General features: G+C 42.6%; 2 protein-coding genes across 3 annotated transcripts in view; both read left to right on the top strand.

Moving 5' to 3' along the window:
- Nucleotides 1–24: 24 nt before the first annotated feature.
- Nucleotides 25–8,860, top strand: wnt16 (wingless-type MMTV integration site family, member 16). Its single transcript, XM_080757607.1, has 4 exons — nt 25–477; nt 668–894; nt 4,991–5,283; nt 7,025–8,860. Exons 1-4 carry the CDS (start codon nt 386–388, stop codon nt 7,487–7,489), a joined length of 1,077 nt encoding a protein of 358 aa, XP_080613733.1. The 5' UTR covers nt 25–385; the 3' UTR covers nt 7,490–8,860.
- Nucleotides 8,861–13,927: 5,067 nt separating this feature from the next.
- Nucleotides 13,928–25,332, top strand: part of sco2 (synthesis of cytochrome C oxidase 2) — an 18,820-nt gene continuing 7,415 nt past the window's right edge. Inside the window, exons 1-4 of one of the 2 annotated variants that reach the window (XM_080756879.1) lie at nt 13,928–13,996; nt 14,931–15,133; nt 15,971–16,374; nt 17,600–17,863. In XM_080756879.1, the coding sequence (XP_080613005.1) occupies nt 14,948–15,133; nt 15,971–16,374; nt 17,600–17,861 (852 nt within the window). In that variant the 5' untranslated portion in view covers nt 13,928–13,996; nt 14,931–14,947 and the 3' untranslated portion in view covers nt 17,862–17,863. Of the gene's footprint in view, nt 13,997–14,930; nt 15,134–15,970; nt 16,375–17,599; nt 18,004–25,332 lie in introns of those variants that run through there. The other variant, XM_080756878.1, reaches the window with a different exon arrangement.

Here is a 25,332-nt window from a genome sequence, read left to right as displayed (position 1 = left end):
GACTGACGTCTGCTGAATATCATTTCAAGGATGATCCAATGGGAGCCCGGGAGGGAGCGCGCCGCGGCAGAGACGTCTCGACTTGGTGCTGCTTCTCCCCAGACCCAGTCCGACATATAAACTAGTCTGGAGCCTCAGACACGAATCACCGCTAGAAACTGATCATGCGTATCACTTCACTTCTTATGCGCGATGACAGCTATTGGGGGTTCGCCACCATGTCCTCCCTCAATGCGTAAAGTCGCTGTCATTTGTGGCGCATCAGTCTGGTGTGGGCGCACTGAGGATTAATTGACTGGTTTAGCATGAGAGAGCCGCCCAGGGACCAGGCTGTCCATGGACATACACAGTGCACGGCCAGTCGGCTTCTATAGATGAAGAGGCAATGGAGAAGAAGCACTGTGGAGTAAATCAGATCTGCGTTCTGTTTCTCCTACCCTTCTCCCTCTACCCCCTCTGCTGCCAAGCCAGCTGGATGTAAGTATGAACCATGTGGGTATTTATCATGTCAGTGCAGGGTGATATTATTATTGGCAAAGCAGCCCATCATGCAGGCGCACGTATACCGCGCGCTCTGCGTTAATGCTTAACCCAATTACGCACATTGGGCACAGCAGGGGTGCATTTCGGTAATTATGTCCTGGGTTTTGATGTGTCTCATCATCAGGTGGTTGGGAATAACGTCCGTGGGGGTACCGGAGAAACTAGGCTGCGCAAATCTCCCGCTGACCTACAAGCAGAAGGACCTGTGCAAGAGGAAGCCGTTCCTGCTGGCCAGCCTCAAGGACGGAGCGCGTCTGGGCATCGCCGAGTGCCAGACGCAGTTCAAGCACGAACGCTGGAACTGCTCGACCACCAAGGGACATTCTGTTTTCGGCTACGAGCTAACCAGCGGTAAGACTATGTGGCTTAATTCACTTAAATAACTGTACAAATCCCGACTTTAAATAGGGTAGTTAATAGTGCGTATAAGTGTGTGTGTGTGTGTGTGTGTGTGTGTGTGTGTGTGTGTGTGTGTGTGTGTGTGTGTGTGTTACACGCACGCGCGAGAAAAGGTTAAAGCTCTAGTCTAGCCTATTATTCTGATAGTATGAGTGTTTGCAGGGGCCTCCCTGTCTTCCCATTTTCAGGTATAGGTTGTCAATTTCATCAATCAGGAAAGAGTATCCATTTATCAGATTTTATAGTGTGCCAGTTCCAATTTTGTCTGCTCAAATTTAGGTCATCATTTCCAAAAATGAGTTCTCTGACCAGCAAATGTTTACTACAGAGCTGGACAGACATGCAAACTGAGGGGGACACTGCTACTGAACAAATAATTTAGAGCTATTTAACACGTACACTTATTTAACAAAATAAACTCACTTACTGCAACTTTAGCTCTCAGTGTATAAATGTAACCAAACTTAATGGTTCATTTTATAGTTACAAATGGATGAATGAATTAACACTAAGAATTTCAGAAAAACACATTTTGTTTCTAATAAATGTTTGTTTCTGTACAAATATAAATAAATATCAAGCTGTTACACATTTACCCATTTCAGCTGAAATTGCATTTAGGCTATAACTGCATGACTGTTTCAATTGTCTAAGGCAAAAATGCAGGTAACATTAATTCCCTAAAAATGTGTCATGTTGTTGAGAGATATGGTGATCTTTTTGATCAGCCATACTTGAACCAGCAGCCCAGCATATAGAGAACGCATCTGTGGAAAACATCTGCTCTGGTTTATCCGTTTCAACAGCATTTTATCCACGGTCAAGTGTCCTTTGAACAGAGAAACCTCTGCACCCTGTCGGCCGTAAAACAGCGGGATTATACTAATTTTGAGACCTCAAGTCAACATGTAACATAAGACATGGTTTCTTTATTCTAGCGAGCCTGTTCAAGGCCCAAGGTTCTGCGAGTTTGGCTCCCAGAATCTCAGTCCGCATGGTTTATCCCTTAAAAAATATATTTATTTGTCTGACGTGGAGATTACTCTTGCTTTCGCCTCACTGCTCCGCTGCCTCACATTCCATCAGTCAGCATCCGTTATTTCACTCGAAATTATAAACGCAATAGCATGTTATTATCGAGAAAGTTAAATACTTCACACTCTTTACCATGGTTTTTAGTTAGTTAGGACATGTTTAACTTTGCTAAGAGGATTGAGAATGTGTCCCATGACTGCAGATGTGCCTTTTAAGTTCTCTAAAAGCTAGACTTTATTCTAATTGAATCATAGGATTTTATTTAATTAGGCTATAGTTCCAGCTTCCATGCAGGTGACTTATCCTCTTAGTCTGGATGAGTACATTTCTTATACTCTTGCTGGTGGGACAGTGTCGTCTTGAATGTGTTCAAATCTTTGCCACAGTTTAAGGACCACTTGCGAATTCTAATCTGATATAATTGTCACAAATGCTCCCGTGGACAATGTGCACACACATTGCACTTCTGTATAGTGCTTCATAATTTCAGACCATTTGACGTTGGTCGCTATAGGAGCAATTAAACTTAATACACATATTTTGTCTCAAGGGAGACGTTTGACTGCAATGTTTTAATGTTTTAATGCTTTGCTTTCACTTAAATGAAAAGTGAAAAGGCCAAATCTCAAATGTTTCCAGAAGTATCATCTAAACCAGGCTATGCATGTGCTGTGCTTTTCCACCAGCATTCTAATAATGTCCCAGACAATTTCTAACAATACAAAACATTTCAAACATGTCAACTCATCAGAGCACCCTTAAATCCCAGCAGTCTTGGGAGTGTTAGTGAGAGCTCAGTAGGCCACTGTGCCCAGATTTGTTGCGGCATAATCCTTGTATGTTAGTATTTTCAGACTCTTCGCCAACTAAATCAGCCATTTGTTTTTGGCAAAATGCCCCTTTAACTCTGAGGTGTTTGCTGTTCTCTAAGCTGTCTCTGGTGGGACTAGTACACCGCAAAATTATTAAGTTAAGCACTTTCCACCTGGTGTCCCTAGGCATGCCAATAGAGAAAACAAATTACAACCAAAAAGATTAAAACAAATTGTCAATATATCAGCTCACATAATAACACAAGATTTTTTTATGGAGCCAGCTCTTGTCCATCAGCACTCCACCTCAAACACTGTGATGTGTAACCCAATGCCCCTCACCTTATCTGGGCTAGGTCCCTTTCCCATGGGACCTGGGGTCTACTGTGCCTCTCACCTCACGGCATCCCCGAGTGGGGTGGGGTGGGGTGTGTGTGTGACTGTGACTGTGACTGTGTGTGTGTGTGTGTGTGTGTGTGTGTGTGTGTGTGTGTGTGTGTGTGTGTGTGTGTGTGTGTGTGCGCGCGCGCGCGTAAATTGATTAATGCTCAGATATTACAGTGCAGACGTGCAGCAGGGTGACATGAATTTGTGGTATAATTGTTCAACCATAACCCTGTCTGCTCGGAATGCGCGAGCCAGCCAAATGTTTTAAATGAATAAAGATCCTTTTCAAAGTCTCCAAACAGAAGCCAGGATTCGTATGCGGAAAACATGAAACCTCTGCCAGTCTACTTAACCACTTTCAACCTGGAATGCCTATTTTTGGACATTATCAGTGTGACATTTTGCAAAGAATTTATGTAAAATGTAAAAACATTTTCCAAATCGGATGTATGTGCTATTTTCGTTATCCTTGAATATCCTTAAGGTTTTTTTCATATTGATTGAATACCAATTTGTATAGAGGTACGGTTTACAATGATTGTTAAAAGGATGGCTTGTCAATTAATGTTACTTCCCTGGGATGGTTGGACATGGTGGATGTACGTGGTTCACGCAGTCGTGGAAAAGGTACTCACATGTTTTACTTTCAGTGATTTCACTTAATTCAAATATCACTTCTTTTTTGTTTTGTTGTGATAATCCTCCCTACTATAGAGTGTGCTGACCATATAAAGAGTTACCCCTGGGGTAAACAAAAACGTAGGTTTCGTTTTTGGCTCGGTGGCCCAGTCGTCATCCAATCAGGATAGAGAGGGGCCTTCCGCCAATCATGATCGAGCGGGGGCGGGCCTTGGTGTGACTGCAGGCTGTCACCTCCCTGACAAGGACAGTTTGTTAAATTATTTTTAAATTCATGGATGAATAAAGAAAGGGATGAATGAAAAAGTAGGTTAATGAAAATATGTTTGCAGGCAATTAGGCCTATGTCTATGATAAAAATGTTTTTATTTTAAAATAACATAGGCCTATGATTATTATCAATAAATTAATATTATATCCATTATCCAGCAATATGTGCACCACCTTGACAATATGAAAACATCAGCAGCATGATTAACCACATGAACCCCCGCTAAGAATTACCCAAAGTAGCCGATCTACAATAAATTACTATCTAGGCCTACATAATTAACTTTTATTATTTATCGCAATTCAATGAAATAATGTTAGATAACATATTTTTTATGGCAGGAATTAATAAATATTAATAAAACATGTTCGTACCCTTTTACAGTCTATGGTTCGTACACAATGTGTCTCACGTTTGTGATAAAGAATCTCGCAAATACATTCTACACTCTACAGCAAACAATTGATTCCTCTCCTAACGTCTTGCACTGGGCCTGGGTGATACAATGAATCAGATTAGTAATACTATTGCAAATGAATTTTTTTATTATAAATAAAATAAAACTATTGCAAATAAAGTTCAAGTTCACGTTCTTTATTAATTTCCCCGGAGGGAAATTTGATTTACAGCAGTTCATAGAGTTTTGAAACGAAAAAACTGTACAAAACAGCAACAGACAACATAGCATAGGACAACATAGCATGAGCGCCTCTGTCCGCCTGCAGTTCACGCTCTAACCAGTAGGGCCGAGTGTTTCAACGTTGGAGAGCCTGGGGGCTTGCTTTTTGGTCATGAACATGGCGTCATGACTAAAATATCTAAAAAAAGGTGAAGTGGCCCTTTAAGTACAGTAGGCTACTTGAGTAAATGTACTACTATAGTTACTTTCCACCGCTGGGTGCAGGTACCAAGGAGACGGCGTTCATCTACGCGGTGATGGCGGCGGGCCTGGTGCACGCCGTGACGCGAGCCTGCAGCCAGGGCAACATGACGGAGTGTGGCTGCGACACCAGCCTGCAGGGCACCGGCTCCCCCACGGAGGGCTGGCACTGGGGGGGCTGCTCGGACCACACCCACTACGGAACGTGGTTCAGCCGCAAGTTCATAGACAACACCGCCAAGAACACGTCCTCCTCGTCCAGAGGCGGCTACGGCCTGCTGTCCATGAACCAGCACAACAGCGAGGCCGGGCGACAGGTGAGAGCACAGGCACCGCGTGTGTTTTCACAGATATATTTATACACACAGGCAATGTCAGACATCCCCGCACACATTATGTCACACAGAGCACGCACGCACAGAGAGAGAGAGAGAGTAAGGCAGGTGTCTGGATTCCTATCATGTGATAAGATAAGATAATATAAGAAACCTGCCTTGATCCTAGAGGGACATTTTGGCTTTCTATTCCTGGAAAGCTAGCATGCTATAATGGAAGCCAAAATCCGTGACGATGATGTCACTGGTAGGTGGGTTTCTGAAGTGTCCATAGCCTCATATAATATGAGACACAGACAGAGTAGAGAAAAAAAGGCATGGACATTAGTGAGGACCAATTATTTGAAGATAGGTTGAAAATGGGTGAAGTCTTTCTTTAATGGTTCAAAACTTGTGTTTCAAAAGTTTATTTTCTCTTCTGTGATTTTTTGGTAACTTCTTTCAGCGTATTTCGGTAGAAGAGAATCTAAATCTAAATGGGGGTGTATTTGTAATATAGTTTCGGATTAATTCTCATATTAATTCCAATTGTTTCTTTCATTTTTGGATTATTCATTCTCCAAAAAAATGTTAAGTTTACAAACGAATGTTTTAATGTTTTACAAAGTCCTTCTTTTGGGTGAACTACTCCTTTAACAAACCAAGTTAAATATGAAATAGACTGTCCAGTTCAACTCCAACTAGTGAGCTTCCTGTCAGTCATCACTTGCATGTTCAGTTAAGGTACGGATCAATGAAAGCAAGGCGATGCTTCGCGGCTGGAGCACGGAAACGCACTCGGGTCATGAGGTCTTTTCTCTGCCGAGTTTAGAAATAACACAGGTCCAGAAGTCCGTGCAGTGTCTAAAAGAGTTACTTCTACATGCACAGCGCTGGAAATGTGCTTGTCCTCTCACCCGAAAAAGAAAAGCCAGCAATACAAGTAGAAATGAGGACCTAAATAAAACGGGAGGATGAGTGACGGAATCAAAGTTGCAATAAGTCCAACTCATCTCATCCGTATTGTGTAACTGGGAGAGGCATGGCAGTGTTATTTACAGTATGTGCCAATATTCGCTCAAAAGAATGTCCCTTGTACACACCCATAGCAATGACAGACAAATACTATTACAGGCACTAGAGGTACTGTACACTTATTTTCAAATGCACACACATATATATGCACGCTCGCTCGCTCGCTCACACACACACACACACACACACACACACACACACACACACACACACTTATTCTTGAGTGCAGGACCACAAACACCTTGACACACACGCACACCTCGTCCGAGTACAAAGAAAGCAGTGTATGTTTACAGTCTTTTCCACTGTCCTCAAGCCGAGGTGGAAGGTTAAGAGGGCCGAACTTTAGAAGAGTGAGGGGGGAGCAAAATGGGGTCACCCAGAGACCACTCTCTGGCCATGGGCTTGCGGTCATTCTCCCCCCCTGGCTAAACTGTGTGAGGAATACAGGAACACTTGTTCCAGCAGTGTCCTGGGAGTCTATTGTATAAGTGCGGAAGCCGGAAGGCCCCTGGGGTAAAGCCTGACTCCTGCTTCTACGCTGCTGCTGTGTAAAGACCAAAATGTAAACTATTACGGTAACAACATGAGGTCATGGCTCTATCGACGCTATAGCTTAAAGAGCCTATGTCACGCAAAAAAAGGATAGCAACCCGCAAATGTACAGTACAGGGCCACTGAACCTTTCCCCCCCTCTACTCATCCTAAGGCCATCGAGAAGACGATGTCCACCGACTGCCGGTGCCACGGCGTGTCGGGCTCCTGTGCCGTGAAGACCTGCTGGCGCACCATGGCCCCGTTCGAGCGCGTGGGCAACTACCTGAAGGAGCGCTACGAGGGCAGCGTGCAGGTGCTGGACCGCTCCAAGAGGAAGGCGAAGAGGAAGGAGAAGGAGCAGCGGCGCGTGCCCATCGAGAGGGCCGAGCTCATCTTCCTCAGCAAGTCGCCCAACTACTGCCTGGAGGACAAGCGCTGGGGCATCACCGGCACGCGGGGGCGCCGCTGCAGCCGCACGTCGCAGGGCCCCGACGGCTGCAACCTGCTGTGCTGCGGCCGCGGCTACAACACGCACGTGGTGCGGCACGTGGAGCGCTGCGAGTGCAAGTTTGTGTGGTGCTGCTACGTGCGCTGCAGGCGCTGCGAGAGCATGAACGACATGCATACGTGTAAATAGGGAGCGAAAGGATCCGAGGAGGGCTCACGTGCGAGAGACGTCGGGCACGAGAATGCCTGCACACACATTATGTGCATGCTTTCCAGACACATAGGTGTGTGCGGTGCAGCCCTATAGCTTTCTCCATATCATACATGCAACAGCACACACACACACACACACACACACACATACACACGTGCATACACAACCCTCCATGCCTCTTTGAGGAGTCGGACGTCAGTATTTCTACACTTTGGAATGGACTGGGATGGATTGACACCAGGGATCGTGTTGTGAACGCTCCTCCTCGCCTCCAGCATTTCCAGGGGAGTTAAGTACAGTAAGATGCCGGACCAGAGCATTGACCTTGAAAAAGTGCAGCAGATGATGGAGGCTTGTGATAGGGTTTCATGTGATCTGGAGAACACTGTCTGAGAGGAGTACAAAAGGGAAGCCAGATGGCCTGTACACCTGGACTGCATGTTAAGACTGATTTAATACGTAGGTGCTCGCCGGAAATAGTGGATCTGCAAGCTCACGATTTAAGTCTGCAGATCTGCTGTTTTCGCTGTGTGTGACACCGGTGCCCAACGGACAAATATCATAAGCTTAGCATACTGTAGGTCTCTTTCCACACATGATTAGGTCATGATAATCAAAATGTGGCTTTAGATCGACTTGATGAGTAAATTAAATAACTAAATCCTCGTCGGCAGGGATGCAAATCAACTGATATTTTAAGTGCTCTTTCACAGGATTCTTTTTTTCTTTTCTGATAACCACACATTTTTAGAAGGTTGGAATCATAACACCACATAAGCACAATTGTCTTGGCAATATTTGCTATTGGAAAATAAGAAGAATGCTGTGTAGCTTTTGGAATAAAGTGTTGAGGATTTATACATCACCATTACATTTTCTGTTTAGATTTATTTTGGGATTAGTTGTAAAACAATTGTTATAATATATAAGTCTATGATAATTCAGTGGAAATTCAGGGCAGGCTAAATTTACATGCAGATGAGACTATATAAAATGGAAGTAATATTTTTTATAAATGTTGTTTATATTTTTGAATATTAAATTATGCTATTAACAAATGTCTTTAATCTTTTCTTCTGCAACACTTCACAGCTCCAGGGCTTCTGTAAGGTGAATATTCAAGTGAGTGGTTATATATATAAAAAATCATATTCAGATTGAATAGCTAGGTTTACAGAAGTTTGTTCTTCACTGGCTTTTTGTTTGTGCCCCAAATTTGACCATCTGTCATACTGTCTATCATGATGACCTAATACATTAACATTACACTACCTAAGTTGCGGCCGGATGTTGAGTCGTCTTTATACTGTCTTTTGTTATATTGTTATCCTATTTTTACGAGTGTTGTCAACCCTTACCTGTATCTTTGTTTCATCCTTACTGCTGTGCTGTTGTGACAACTGAATTTCTAATTTACAGTGTCTGTCTGTCTGTCTGCCTGCCTGCCTAGCTGCCTGTTTGTCTATCGAACTAACACTAACCTACCTATTTCCTAAGCCTGTAAACCTGTGATAATGTCTCTCTTTCCCACTTTTTGAGCTTGTGAAACACATAATGAATGGGAAGTAGTCAGTGTTCCTTTGTTTGCACTCCTGGATAGAGACCCTGATAAATCCAAGCTATGTCCTAGACCTTGTTGGTTCCAAACCTGGGATATAAATGTGGGAATGTGTGGCTGAAATGGAGCAGATTTCTTTACGGTGATGCACTGGCACAGCCTATGACATGCTTTTGGTCAGCTCATAACATTCCTCTTGCTGTACTGAAGAATTCTACCTCTTCATTCTCTTTCTGTCTGTCTGTCTCTCTTTCCCATCTCTTTCGCCCTCTCTCTTTTTGTCACTGTTTATGTAGGCCTACTCTTCTTGTTCTTAAATAAATGTCTTGCTTTTCTTCTCTATCTTACCAAGTTATACTATTGATCTAGTGCTCTCTTTCTTCCTTTCTCTCCCTCTAACCACTGTTCTTACTCTAATCATGCTCCTCTGACTAAGAGCCTGTATATATGTGAGAAGTGGCGATGCTGTGTCAAATGCCAGGAGTGCTTCCTCTAAAAGAGACTTTTTTTTAAAAACAGCTGAAGATGTTGATGCGTAAGTTCCTCTCAAGTTTCTCGATTAAGGTCATTTGTTAGAGTCGAGGGCAGAGCAGTGAATCAGAATCAGCTTTATTGTCACATCACAGGTTTACAAAGAAGTGGGTGAAATTAGTTTTTGTGCATCGTTCGCATCATTATTTTTGTAGAAGTAAGACAAGGAAGAAGAGGGGGGCGGGGAAAAGGGAGATCAAACAAGAAAAAACGAAATACCTGAGGTGCCTGAGATAAGATATAAAAGGTGCATAAGGTGCTAGGGAAAAAACACGTCAGTGCGTTAATTGTACATGGGATTAGGTGCAAAATGTCGGTGTGTGACGTCGACCACATAATCCACATGCATAATGTAGACTGACACTGGTATAATCTGACCGTAGGTAGGTCCATGAGGAAAGCAAAGAAAAAGAAAAATCCAGCAGACTACAGGAAAAGGTACAAATGCTGGTCAAATGTTAAACTCACTTTGCTCTGTACAGATATAAGACTGTGGTGTTCTGTACATACCGTATGAATCAATTTCACTCAGGGTCCCTGGCGCTGTACAGGGGTGAAAAGTTAGTACGTTCGAATTCCAATGGCCCCGGCCCCCATGAGCCCCTAAAGTATGGAAGAGTTTATAGATGCAAATGATTCAGAAATATTTGGGGTGAGGGCCCAAATTCCAAGCGGGTCCTCTGCTTGTGTTTACATTTAACATAGACACGGTTTGCGAAACAAAAGAAGCCAATTTTTACGGTATGCATTCTGCTCCTCATCCTGGGTAAACAGCTTAAGTATAAATTACTGGTAAGTTTGTTCCCTTAACCACTTAAACCATACAGGTATAGGAAATAGCCGATCTACAAGTTTACAATGTGTCATAACAATGCAAAGCAATGCAAAGAGCTTGTAGAGCTGCTATTTTTTTACAGAATGTTGTCCAATCTGATGCTGAAAGTTTGCCTTTATGACATGCCCAGAGAAGGGACGCTAGGATTCATGTGGATAGAATCATTCACCAGTTTGACACATGTAAACTGGGCTGCACGCATGCGCTTGACTTCTTCTGACATGAAAGAGGGACAAGCATGAAGAGTACAGTAGAAGCGGCAAATTGTTTCTGTAGTGGAGGTCCTGGCCTCACAAATGGTGATAAATAAACATTGTGACTAAATCAATTTAGATCAATTTAGATCCAATGTTGAATATCAAGGCCCATGATTAAACTAAAAGCTGTGCGAGTATGGGAATGCTTAAGAAAACAATGCCTATTCTCTAGGACTCCTACTGGGTTTGATGCTTTCCTGCAGTGCCAATGGAGGAGACGTTTATTTGCACCAATTGATTCAAATCATGACTCATGAATCAATCATGAGTACACTTGGAGAACAGAAAGGCCTGGCTCATAAATCACACAAGAACCTTGTGGGAACTTGGTGGTGACACTGACGTTCATGCAAGTAGGCCTATATCTTTCATTTATTCAAGAGCTAGCTGGAATTCTGGTGGTGGATCACTTCCATGTTTTGTTTAAGTACTATATGCCTTGGTTTCGCTCACTATGAATCCTTCAGTGCAATCAAGCATGAACCTATACACCAAAGCCAAGGCCTGACTGGGTTTTTATTTAGCAGCTGAGGCTTTCTCCATGTCTGTTTTCTCATCGGGTCCAAGCACTTTTCGGGGCTCGACAGGTCAGTTGGCGCTCCTCCAAGCCTTTAGAATTTGGCTTGAAAGAACCATGCCAATGCCAGTGACCCTTAACACATATACATATTGTCGCTGTCAGGTGGAAACCTTGCATCTGAAAACTTCAACAAGTGTGTCAGACAAAAGTAGTGACAATAGTAGATTGTGGTTTGTAGATCGGTTAATTTTAAAAGTTAAAGTAGTTAAGTATGCCTGACTGTGGGTTTTATAAATATTTAAGCAATGAAAGGTATTAACTAGAGCTTGTGACTGAATGACATAAAACCCATTGGAACAAAGGCTCTTTTTTTCCATTTCCCGAAAAGTAATGGTTTTGGACTTACAAGGTTTCTGCCAAAAGCTATCATACATTGTTAGTGTATAGTGCACCTCTTTTCATCAGCAGATACAATTTCAGCATTGTAAACAAGGGACAGACTGTAAGGCAACGGACACAGCGGGTGTTTAACTAGAATTGGTTATCTGTGAAGAGGAAAATAATTCCATCTTCACTTCACAAAAAAAAGAAAAGTTGAAATGTTTTGTCGTGTGGTGCCGATACAATACATTCTGCCATTTTCACGAAATAAAGCCATAAGTAATACTTAGGGCTGTCACGATCATAAAGTTTACTTTCATTTGATTGTGTTTTCGGCATTGAGGATTGAGGATTGAGGATTGAGGAAAGAAAGAAAGAAAAATGTATCGTATTTTAGGCTTCGTAAACAGAAATTGCATCTATTAAGGGCAGATATGAAAAATATCCTTCTGAAAACTATGAAATGATGGAGTTTCCACAAAAACTATTTAACCCCTTAAATTACAACGGTAAACCTGTGAAACGATTCTGATTCTTCTGGTTATAGTTCTCAGTGTCTGGTCCCGTCTGTACAAATTAATTTGGAACCCATTTGTACATTCTCAGAGTTAAAGAGCAATGTATAGGGCTACAGAGATAACTCATTGTAAACTCTCAAAGGTACAGTCGCTACCTTAAGGGTCTGTACCGTACTACAGACCCATAAGGGCACATTTGGACCGCTGGTGGACGTTCTCCGGATGTGATGTTGAGAACCAGTGGTCTATAGAGTTTTAAAATCAAGGCCAAGGTCAACATTACTATTAAGCCTTGCAGGGCAACATCCACCAGCCATGATGTACAAGTACACTCCATGGACATCAAGCAGTATGTCTCAACTCAAGGACTCCAAATTCAACCCTGATGATGCTCGAGTGCCAAGCAGGGAGGCATTTTTGTAGTTTTTTATGAACCCCGGCCTCCAAATATCAGGGCAGACACTCTGGTTCACTATCCAAGGCTTTCACTGCATCCAGGTGCTTTGTCATCAACCCAGATTCGGCACAAACAAGGGACTAAATTCTTTTCACTCCTATGCCACCTAAATGTGGAACGCCCTACCAACAGTCATTAAGACATGTGAATCCCTTGACTCCTGACCTTCAAAACCGCTCTCAAAGGGCACCTACGGACGGCTGCAATTAAAAACTGGCCCCTGTAAAATCTGAATCCCCCCCACCGCCCCCCTATTTTTCCCCTAACTGTATATGTTTCTTTTCCCTTTATGCTTCCTTTATGATGAATTCCCGTTCTGTTCTTTGACTATATAGAAGTGTCTATTTGTACGTCTCTAAATGTTTTGATGAATTGAACATGGTGGACCCTCTTGTAAACAAGTGTAATGCTTAATTGGGTCGTCCACTTGCAGTTAACAGTCTTTGCTTGAAATGTACTGGAATTCTGCAAACTGTTAATACATATTTCAATCAATCAATAAATCAATCATCCAAGTCCTGGACTCCTGGTTGTTATGATTACTATTTACTTGTTGCCAGTCTCGGTCTGATATAATGATAGCCATATTTGGGTACGAGTGATATAAAACTCTCTAGCTGATACATCAGCTAATGTCTATGGTCCTGGATATGATTGATTGACTCATCATCATGACGTCACATCATTGGGAGGACAACAGCTCCCAGGGTGAATTTAAAGAACCACAATCTCAGATTCATCCAGTCATTTCAACGTCAGGATTCACCAGGTAATTGGATAACTTTGTGATTGCTGCTCCTATGCTGGCCCTAGTTCAGTGGTTCTCAACCTTTAAGGCTGCGACCCCCCAAATAATCATAGGTATATGAACTTTGCTGGGGACCCCTCGGAAGCACTTGGAATTAATTGAGTTGAGGCATTTTTGTTAATTTAGACTTTGTTCCACAGATACATAATTATGTGAAAATATTATATAGGTGTATCGGCTATTTTCAAAATGTGTCAATTTGACCAATGTTTGACCAGTTTTGTTTTGTACTAGTATAGTCTAGTGTAGTGTTAAGTGTAGTGCAGTGATTACCCGTTTGGTTTCACTTGCTGTGCTTCAAAAGTGCACGACTAGTGCCACCTAGTGGAATAGTTAGGTTGTACATTAATATGCACGAATCTGCCGCAGTACAAAATAACACATTATTTTAATACAATGTATTAACTATTAATAACACATTCGCCTAGTCCTAGAGAGCATATTTTGTGATGATGCATATATATAATAATACATCATCGCCTTGCGGCGCCACCAGGCTTTAACTTTTTGTCGAATCAGCCGACGGGGGAATACAGCTGCTGCAACTGAGACACACATGAGTTTGCTCCATGTTTTGCTCTGTCAGCCGGTAAAGGTCGACCACTCGTCAACAGTGAGGTATTTGCTTATGTTTAAGTTTTCTTTATATTTCTCTTGTGCTCACGTGTTTGCATATAAAACAGCAATAATAGTTATTAATCAACACACTAATTAATACAATAGTTACTCTTCCGGGTAATGTATACTCAACAACCTGCAGCGTTCTATCCCTGGTATCATGGTGGGTGGATGGATGGATGAATCAGACTTACTTCCTCATACATTTATGTTGGGTTATTCTTCCACACATTAACATTGGATATTACAGTAGCATGCAGGCTAGCCCTGAAACATGGTTATGGTGGCTAGTTAGTGTGTATGGTTTGGTGCACATTTCTCAATGTGTGATTTGTAGCCTGTGAAACGAGGTTAGGTTTTGATTGATTGATTGAAATATTTATTAACAGTTTGTAGAAATACAGTATATTTTAAGCACAAATTCAATACAGAGACTGTTAACTGTGAGTGGACGACCCAATTAAGCATTACACTTGTTTACAACAGGGTCCACATTGTTTGGCTAGGGCAAAATATAATACATCTGATAATCAGAATATTTGTTCTGTTCAGTATACTCCCCCCCCCCCCCCCCTTTGGCATTGTACTGTCGTGTATAGTATTTGTATGTCATTAAATGTGCTGATCATCATTCATCAGCAGCTGATGAATGATGATCAGCACATTTAATGACATACAAACACAGAAGTTGATCTATTGAAGATTCTGACCTTCAAAGTACATCATTTTTGTTTTGATTGTATTGCTGTATTGTTGTATTGTTCTTTCTGCTTTGGCAATGTAAACGTATGTTTTCTCATGCCAATAAAGCCCTTTGAATTGAATTGAATTGAATTGAATGATGAGACCCCAATGTAGCCTTTCTGGGTACCCCCCTCTACGTGACGTCATGTTGTTGACATCATCAGAAGACAAAGTCTATTTTGTCCTCCAGGAAAAGCAGAATAAAGGATGTCCAGTCTAGGAAGCTTTGTGAGGTGTTTCTCGATGGCGCCAGTGTCCCAGCTGAGATTCCACCACACCCAGAGGATGTGTCTGTCACAGATGAGAGGATGCTGCCACAGACTCCGGAGGACTTCAGGACCCTATGTGTCTTTAGCACATTCTCCTCTAATGCAGAGGGCCTTTCTCTCTCAGGTAGGGAACCATCTTACCTTCTCAGCAATCGATTTCTTTTCTGATTAATCTAATCAAAAAACGTGTTTTATTCCTTTCCTTTCTTTCATTTTTTAGATAAACACATTGATCTTTACGTCCTTTTTTATGATATAACACGGGTCGCTGTAATCCATTTTTTGACAGCTCCCGTTGCTAGGCAACTGCTGGACTGTTTTGCATGCGCACAGCCATTCACTTCCTTGTTTATGGGCAGACAAAACTGTGAATCTACGTCGCTGTTCATGGTTTTGATTCAGAACGGCAATGTTCTGTCCTAATTTCTGACATCTCGTTTGGAATATAAACGCTTCTAAAGAGAGATGAGACTTGACAGCAGTCACAGCACGAGGTAGTAATGGAAGATTATACCTCCAAGTTTTGGGGTGAAATGGGCTTTTCAGAGTAAAATGATCTGCCCATCTGGTTGGCACTCTAGTGCCTTTATTTTGACAAACTCTGACAGCGTGTTAACTAAGAAAGGTGCAATTCTGGGAAATTGCAAGTGTGGTTTCACTGATGCGAGCTGCGCGAGGTATTCGCTTGGAAATGAATTCAGTCCTTCTCTTATTTCTGTATTCTAGAAAGTTCTGCCATGCCATTTATATTACATATTGTGATCACCCCATTCTGATTGGACATTATATTGTCCAATCAGAAAATGTACTTTTGGGGTTACAGAAAAGGTTTAAAAAACAGATGTCATTTACTTTAGGTGTCATAAAGGTAGAACAATAGTGTGTTGCCCACACTGATTATGGATAGTTCTCTTATAATTAATTAAATCGATTAGTTTAACTGTTACACCCCTACTCCCAGGGTCCCAAACCCTCCGACAGGGCGGCAAAACTCAAGCTCAGCACACGACTGGTGGTGACCCTTCTGTTTAGCGGGGGCATTCTGGGCACGTGGTGGTACGTCCACACCGAGAAGCAGCGCATGCAGGACAGGAAGCGCATCGAGCAGCTCAAACAGGTCGCCGTGGGACAGGGCAACTTCAGCCTCCTGGACCACAGGGGGCAGCGCAGGACCAAGAGGGACTTCCTGGGCAGCTGGGTGCTGATGTATTTCGGCTTCACCCACTGCCCTGACATTTGCCCTGACGAGCTGGACAAGCTGAGTGCCGTGGTGTCCGCTCTGGACAAGGAGCCTTCCCTGCCTGTTGTCCAGCCCATCTTTATCACCGTGGACCCGGAGAGGGATGACGTAGCAGCTCTGACCAGGTACACACTGTGGGCAGTGCAGCGGTGGACTAGAAACACAGTGCATTTACTCTAGTACAGTGGTTTTCAACCTTTTTCACAACAAGGCCCATTATTTATTCAGCATTTGAGCCACGGACCACCATTTGATAATTTAGCTTCTCGGACCCATGCAAATCTAAGGATTTAAAAAAATCATTGGATAAGATTTTGTCCACAATTCTGTGCTGTGTTGATGTGGTACCATAGGAGAGATAACAGGCAAACGTAGATCAAAATAACAATTATTTTGCATTCTCTAATTTGCGTAGACGTCTTGTAAATTAAGTAATGCAGATGTTTAACCCATTCTGACCTGAGATCAGATTCATACGAGGTTTCCACTGGACACACACTGGTCTGATTAACCCATTCTGACCTGAGATCAGATTCTAAAAATGTCAGTCGTTCTTCGATTTTTCAAAAATAGCAGACCTACAAGCTCGTAGCGCGCCACTCGGTGGCGCGCTATGAGCTTGTAGATCTGCTATTTTTTCAATAGCTAAAGCATAACATGATGCTAAACACCAAAATGGGTTCCCGTTCAGAATGGGTTAACAAGAATTTAACAGTTGAGAGTGTAAATTGTAAAATTGAAACCAAATGGACCCGTAAGGGTCCATTTTGTTTCATTTTAAATTCTCAAGAGTTAAAGGTCTAAGGGTCCATTTGCTTAACAACTCCATTTAGCTGGGGACCACCTGGAAAATGCTCAAGGACCACTGGTGGTCCCCGGACGACTGGTTGAAAACCACTGCTCTAGTACTTTACTTGAGTGTTTGTATTTTGGGAGGCTTGTAATCTTGACTACTGCATTTCTAGGAAGGGGAAGAATTACATTATGAGTATGACTTAGCCACTCCAACTTGCCCAATAAAAATATAGTGAAAATAGCCAATCTACAAACTCACTACACATTTCGATGCAACATGTTGTGAGCTGAGCTTATAGATAAGCTATTTCTCCCCAATTTTGTCGTTATGCCAATTGATTCCTTCCCACACACATTTGTGTGTTCACACTGCTGTTGTATTCTACTGACTCACTTGCCGGTGAGGTGCCCCCCAAAATGTATTGACATTTTCTGAAAATATTTTCTGAAAATGTCTAAACTTGAATACAGCAATGCATCTTTAAAAACAAAATGTACTTTGCCGTTTCTACACTTTGTCTCAAGTACTGTGTACCACTTTGTCCACCACTGCAGGTATGTCAAGGACTTCCACCCACGTCTGATAGGGCTGACGGGTACCAGCGAGGAGGTGAAGAGCGCGGGACAGGACTACCGTGTGTACGCCAGCCCAGGAATAAAAGACGAGGACGGCGACTACATCGTGGACCATACCATCCTCATCTACCTGGTCAACCCAGACGGCCTGTTTGTGGACTATTATAACAGGATGAAGGACGAGGAGCAGATTGCCAAGAGCATCAGGAACCACATGAAGGTCTACGTGAAGTTGTTATGAGGGTATTGTAACTTAATATTCAGAATTCTGTTTTTATGTCCAGCTTTTAGTGTGCATCTAGGCAGGCGTGAATAGTTCTTATAACGGCAGTGGGTGCCCCCCCAGATACAACCCCCCCACCCCCCGCCGCGGCATTGTAAAACTGTTTTTTTTTTTCTTCGTTTGGTGCTTTATTTACAGTTTGCTATTTACGCTTTCAGTTCACAACTTCACAACGGACACATGAAATTGTTTCAGCATCTTGTTTCAACATTTCAGCATGATCAATGATCAACAGTAAATAATTTGTTTCAGCAATAATAGCGTAGGCTAATAGTGGCGGTCGTTTATTCACGTACCCTTCAGTGCATGAGGAAGGTGTTTATCCTTACAGCTGTGCGGCTGATGAACTCGTTGGCTATGACACCCATGTCCAATGTCATCACCATATCCCTGTGACAGTTTATCAGAGCAAGGTGATTGAGTCTCGCTTGCCCCACAGCCTGTCGGCAGGGGGCGAAGAACAGCTGCCTGGAATGCAACATACTTCTGGAATGCAAAATACTTCTCTGTACTAATAAATACAAAAGTCTGTACTTACTTTTTGTAATATGGACAGCGGTCTCCGCAAGGCAGTGTTGCTCGAAAGGAGAACTTTGTTCTCCTTTGCTAGGCGCTTGCAGGCCGGATTGTGGCACGTTGACGTCAGTGACCATTGGTACCTTTGCGGCACGAAGGCCGCCGCCAGGTTTCTGCATGGCGACCCTGTACCGCAAAGGCCTCAGGTATCCGTTTATCTGACGTTCAGTGAGGTGCATGTTTTTCAAGTGGTGCTTCGGGTGGCCCACGACGGCCAGGCAGCCCCGGTCCCTGAAGAGGGGACACCGGAATTCCTCCCCCTCCAGGGCGATCCTGTCTTTCCCTAAACTGCAGAGAATTTTCTGCTCCTCTGAACCTGCGTTCGTATGGTGGACTCTGAGCAGGTGGCGGTCCACATGGGCAACTTCGATACCGCATACGGGGCAAAAGAGACTACAAGACTGGTGAAACAAGTGCTGACTGTGCCTATCACATCATGCAGTGCAGAATGGTTATTTTCAGGGCTCAAAGAGACTCAAAAGCTAACCTATTTGCTGGTAAAGTAGATCTGGTGGTCTCCCCCTTCTCACTTTTTTAAGAACTCCACGACATCATGAAAAGTAGACGGTGCAAATCATTTTCGCTTTGCCATGTCAGTCAGCATGACACTGTCAAAATCGTGATCCAGGTAAAAGTCTCTTTCCAAGTGGCCTGATATTTGCGCCCTCGGGCGGTGTTGGCTGCTGCTGACACTTTTAGATAATCAGGAATGATTAGCTCTTAAAAGAGCCGTTGTGTTGGCACTGACAGTGCTGTCCGCCTCGGCGATTGTAGCGTCGACTGGACGAGTCTCTTCTTGGCTGGAGGTGGCTTCATCGTGGAAATAAAGCCTGTACTGTACTGCAGTGCAACATTTATAGTCTACCTGGCAGCAGTGGAACCAAAGCCACCTTATTAGCATTTGAATACCTGTTCTGTGAACAGGGAACAGGCAACGTGCAACGTCCACCCCCCCCTAGTGGCCCAAGCTGTTACTTTGGGCTTGTTTATCTGTAAAGACAGACCGATTAATCAGATCGATTAATTAATGATTGGCCAGATTGACATGATGTAATGATGATGAAAAAAGCGCCTCTCACTTCACACAGGTGTGAAGTGAGAATACTGTTGAATTGCAAAAAAAAACTGGTGTGTGTGTATATATAAGAAATGTATAGTCAACTGAGGAAAAACTTTCAGTTTTTTTACTCGGTGGTGGAGGTAGGCTTCCATAGTTACAACTTACAAGTGTGTCTTGTACTTTGACAGTATGTGATGGTATATTCACCATCAACAACATACAATTATGGGTCACTTCGTTTACTGTTGTATCCTGATAGATACTTCAATTATAAAGCATTTTACTAACCACTTCAATATTCAGAAAGCCTTGTCTAGTATCTATCTAGTAGTAGATCCTAGGACCATTAATGTGACGAGAGCTTTTCACTGCAGTTTGGGGCCTATTAACGAATTAAATAAATGCATCTGACAGTTCAAGTGCTATTTGGTTGTAACTTAGCACTACAGCAACTTTTTCATCATTATATTTTATTTATTAATATCAGAAATTGGGGCAAAACGATTTTGGCAGATTTTTCCTCTATGCAACGAGGCATAAATTAGGCGTATGTTCTCCTCTCTGCATCTGGTTCTGTTGAATGGGAGTAGTCCACTGACATGATATATACAGTAATATACTGTTATTGGTGCCATGGTGGGACATTTGTGCTTTACAACCTGGTGCTGCTGAATTGAAGAGACCAACTTGATTAGTTTATTATTCATTTTCATTATTTTGCCATGTTTTATTTATAATTCAAGAAATGCTGCTAAGTGGGAGCTAATTCTAAAGAACAAAACATTTGAGTGTATAGTATTTTGTTCATTATTTTAAAAAAATCGATTTATAAGAAATGCTAAATAGGAGCCTCCTGCACTTATTATTCCCCCCGAGTTCATACATATTTTTTTAAAGAACACCATTTTGTGTTACACTGTAAATTTAACACAAAATGAAAACATCTCGGTCAGTGCCTAGATTCCTAGAATAAGGGTCCTCCTTATTACACACTGAGTATAGATAATCACTAACTGTGTGATTATTATTGGCATAAATCCACTGCTGAATTAACTTTATTTGTGACCGCCAGTGCCGAGTGCAGAAGATCAGTAGGACAGAACAACTTGCAGGTTTATATATTTCTAGACACAAGGTGGCAGTATTATACCATTGAGAGCAGTGAATCTGTCTTCTAAGCATGAACCCAAACCACCTATGAACTCAAATGAGTTCAACCACAGGCACAGCTATCCAGGAAAGATACTTCTTAGCTGTACTGCAACACTGCTTTTCAAGGTGAACTTGTGGTATGGCCTGGTAACCAAAATAAGATGTATTCCTTGGATTGTATTTCTTTTTTGGGCAGGGAATGCCACGTGAGTGGTTCTCACCATTATGTGAAGCCACTTAATATAACGAAACATAACATCTTTGCAATAAATATGGTTTAAATTTCTCTTCTTTTTTCCTCAGTACTTTTCCGTACCGCCTCTGACACACTGTGACACAATGTCTGCATGGTGTTTTATATATAAAGTGTGACATTTTGTAAATACATTAATATAGCTACAGCCTAAATATAGTCTCTGTTCATTTGAAGTCTGCCAACATTCATTTGGGTCACATGTGAACCTAATTTGCCACGTTCTACATCTGAGTGTACTTGAGTAGGCAGCGGTGGCCGAACGGTTTGCGGAGCGGTCTTGATATCGGAAGGTCGCTAGTTCGTCTCCCCGGACCGGCACGTACCACCACTGAAGTGCCCTTGGACAAGGCATTGAACCTCTACCATGAAATGTTCTATGAGCAGGGCCTGGCTGTAAACAAGTTCTTGAGCTTAGTCCAGTTACCCTGGGTAAACATAGTACCTTTCCTTTCCTTTTTTGAGTATGATAGTGATTCTGCAAAATAAAATTTATTCATTGGCCAAGAGTTGTTATGACTAAACTTTAGTCAAAAAGGCTGTTAGGATTTCATCAGCATTACATGCCACATCCTAACAGCCTTTTTTGTGGTTTCTGACATGGTGTATCTGTATAGCTTTTACTTCTAATCCACTACATATCAGAGGCAAATATTGTACTTTTTACTGGACTAGAATTATTTGAAAACTTTCATTACTAGTTACTTTGTATATTAGAAGTATTATTACAAAACATACATTAACCTCTTCAGCCCTATTTAAACTTAGGCTATTTTCAAAAGATTTGTATAGGGAAATGGGACCTTCTGCATAATGCGTTTTTTGGTACTTTTAAGTACATTTTGGTGCAATTCTTATTTCTTTTAATCAAGTACATTTTTAATTTCTGACTTTTTACGCCACTGAGCGTTAGCCAAATAGAAATGGCCTCAACTTGACGTACAGTTAATCTACTTTAGTGTAGTGTATACTACAGGGATTCCAATCCATCCTGACTAAGTCCTGCATGCCGTGTGTTGTCCTAATTAGGTTACAGAGTTCTGTGGACTTGTCTGGTAGTTCATGGAAGGGCCAGGGAGCGGAGGTCTACTTAAACCCTGACCACCTAATTTGCAAACCCCACGCTGGATTTCAAGGAAACTATAAGCCAGCTGTGTTGTTAACCACTTAAGCCCTACATAAAAGATAGTCAAAATAGCTGTGTGTGTGTGTGTGTGTGTGTGTGTGTGTGTGTGTGTGTGTGTGTGTGTGTGTGTGTGTGTGTGTGTGTGTGTGTGTGTGTGTGTGTGTGTGTGTGTGTGTGTGTGTGTGTGTGTCTGTGCGCAATTATTTGTGAAAATGTTAACCTATTTTTGTTTGCACTATAATGTGTGTACTATAAGTTGATAGTAAGTTTTCATGGGGGACATCCCACTGAAGGCCTTGGCGCATGAAAATGGCTGCATTGTACCTCCACCCTGCTGGACAGCTGTTTCCAATATAACTCCCCCAAAGATTACCTGCAATTTTACCCATGTTGAGCCAATGATGATGGAGGGGTGCTTCTCAGAAGAAAACACTTTTCCCAGATTTGTCCCAGTCTAGTTCTGACTCTAGAGCTCATTGGCTCTAGTGCAGGGACAAGCCATTACATTACTGCTATCTTCTCCTTCAATTTGGACTGCATAAAGCATGATTTATATTTAATTGTATGACAGCCGGGGTACGACAAGAGCATAAATTGGCATTAATTGGGTCTGCATTTAACAGAAGCAGCACTTTATCCTATTCACTGCAGCCCCCTGCTTCTCTCGTTGCAGCTAGTTGTATAGTGGCTATGGCTACACTTTTGACAATGACTGCCCATAAGTAGTAAAGTACCATATTGCAAAACAAATGTATCCCGACCAGCACGACATGTCGGTGTCAAATTCATCCAGGTTGTAACATATTTCACTTTTCAATAAAAAAATTAATTGCATGAACGGTTGAAAATACTAACTTCATGGAGCACAGCTGTCAAATGAGTGGTTAAACTGTTATTATGTTAAGCCATAATTAGTATCAACTGTTCAATTCATCAACATAGCATAAATATAACACGTACTGTATAAAATGCTATATGTATACCGGTATGTAAAAAGGAGAAAAGAGAAAAATGTCGGCAGTGACTGTGTGTCCTTTCTATGGGGACATTTAGTTTACCTCCCCTTGTGGTCTCCTGATGGATGGATTTTCAGGCCTGTTTTGAAAGAAGCCAGTGTGAACATTTTTCAAAGGATGGTGTAGTTACAGTAGAATGTTCTATAGATGGGTCATACACGTACCAGATCGTTCCATTCCGTCCCGCTCCCTCTAGTATAGTGGCTGTGGGTGTCGCTCACTTTTGAGAAGTAGTTTCTCTGTTTGAGGGCATTGCCCCTTTGACTATCTTAAAAAACGATCCAATTTGCTGTTCAAAAGGTCTATAGTACCATGACATACAGTACTGTACGTATATACTTGTGTCAGTGAGTTGAACTGGGTGTGACACCAAATCGTTGTTGCTACACCCATGTACTATTCCACTACTGTTTACTTTACCACATCAATATTTGAACCCACTCAGCCCTTCACAATGCGATGTAAACAAGCAGACACATGACCCTGGCTATTCAGTGTGTCTTACACTGTGCTCACTGTGTACTCTACTGGTGCATTTATTTTGAGCCACTCCGTAATATGAGTATCACATTTATAAATTACTATTCAGTTATTTACGTGGATGTTTTGATCTAGCTAGTACAGCTTAAAATAACATAGATGGGGGGGAGGGCTTCAGTGTCAATCATTCTCAAGTGAACTTTGCTATAGCACGCACTCACTGTTAAAGACAGTGCAGGCCAGGACTAAACTTGTGACCTGGCTACCAGGTGTGGCATAGTCACTGTCAGTATGAGCCGTTTGTACTTAGCTTTGTACTTGTGCATGGCTTTATCTGTAAGACAAACAAGCCTATGCATGTGTTAAGTGAAATAAAAGGTTACTTTGCGCGCATGCAGGGTAAGTGAGCGTCGCGATCACAAAATAAACGTGTGCCAGTGGAGTGTTTGTTGTGAGAGCCACAGGGTGCTGGTCAGATGCTGCAGGGAAACTGATTTGGTTCATTGGCTACCAGCCATCTTTTGACACAGAGCAGACCCACAGGCCAGGGTTCCATGTAACTGAGAGTATATGGGTCCATTTGGTTCCATTTATATACTACTCTCAGAGTTATGGGGGTCCTTGAAAACATTTTTTTAGAACCACTGAGTAAGACAGAGGCCATGCTGAAAGCTGCCAACTTCCTGTGAAGCATTTTAGGGATGCGTGTGTTGTGTATCCAACAACGGTTTGGCGCTGAATCAACTGTTGGGAAAGGGACTTAATCAAATACAGTTTGGCAGTAATTTGTTGTTGTGACTGAGTCGAGTTGACATCCATTGGTCTCCATTAACACACCCAGTTGCAAAATGTTAGCTCCAAATGACAAATAACATAGGACAGGCTTGCAGGCTGAGCAGACCACATACAACTCACACAGCAGAATGCAAACTACAACTCTCTCACGTATAGCCATACTGTATATCCTCTCTGGTGTGTATAGCCATGTTAGAGAACATGGACAAGGCGTCCAGGCCAGCAGGAAGAATTCATGTTCTGTATGAAAGTCGTATTGATTGTTGTCGTCTGACCTATCATGGCATCAGGCGCAAACAATTCAGTCAGCTCCATATTATGGGCACAAAAAGGGGCTGCCCATATTATAATGTAAACAAGCCATAGTCGTCTCTTTCTTGGGTTTAATCATTTTAGCATGCCTTTGTATAGAACTGTACTCTCTGTCAATATACTGTATGGGCCATATACTGTTGGCATCAGGGATCTGCATATATGGGCATAAAAGGGACAAGGACTGATGGATAAAGAGATCCAAGTCACAGAGATGTGTGAGGGCCCCAAAGTGGCCTGAACCTCTAGTTGCTCATCATAGGCATCCGTCCGTCAGTGATGACGACGGGTTGCGCCTGAGTGGTCATGTTTTCTTGCAGCTGTGGCTGTGGCTGGACAGCCCTGCTCCAGAGTGGCAGTCTTTAGTGCAGTTGGCGCAGATTAAACGAGAGGGGACTGGCACAGGAGTGGGGGTTTCCTCTTCTTATCTGTCTCTTCGCCTACAGCAAAGAGATGTGTCTCTCCTCGGCACGGCGGGTTCCTGCAGCGACAGTCCAAACTCCAAACGCCACGGCCTTTTGCAGCTTCCTCCCGGTTGTTGTGGTCAATGCCTGCCTGCTTCATATCACGTTTGCAAACGTCCTTGAAGCGCAGGCGTGGGCGACCAAGAGGTCTGGAGCCTGTGTTATAACATACTGATAGAACTGTGTATAATCAAA

The sequence above is a fragment of the Protomyctophum bolini genome (assembly GCF_963924005.1).
Source record: "Protomyctophum bolini genome assembly, chromosome: 23".
Classification (NCBI taxonomy): Eukaryota; Metazoa; Chordata; class Actinopteri; order Myctophiformes; family Myctophidae; genus Protomyctophum; species Protomyctophum bolini.
This window is presented reverse-complemented; position numbering and strand designations above follow the sequence as displayed.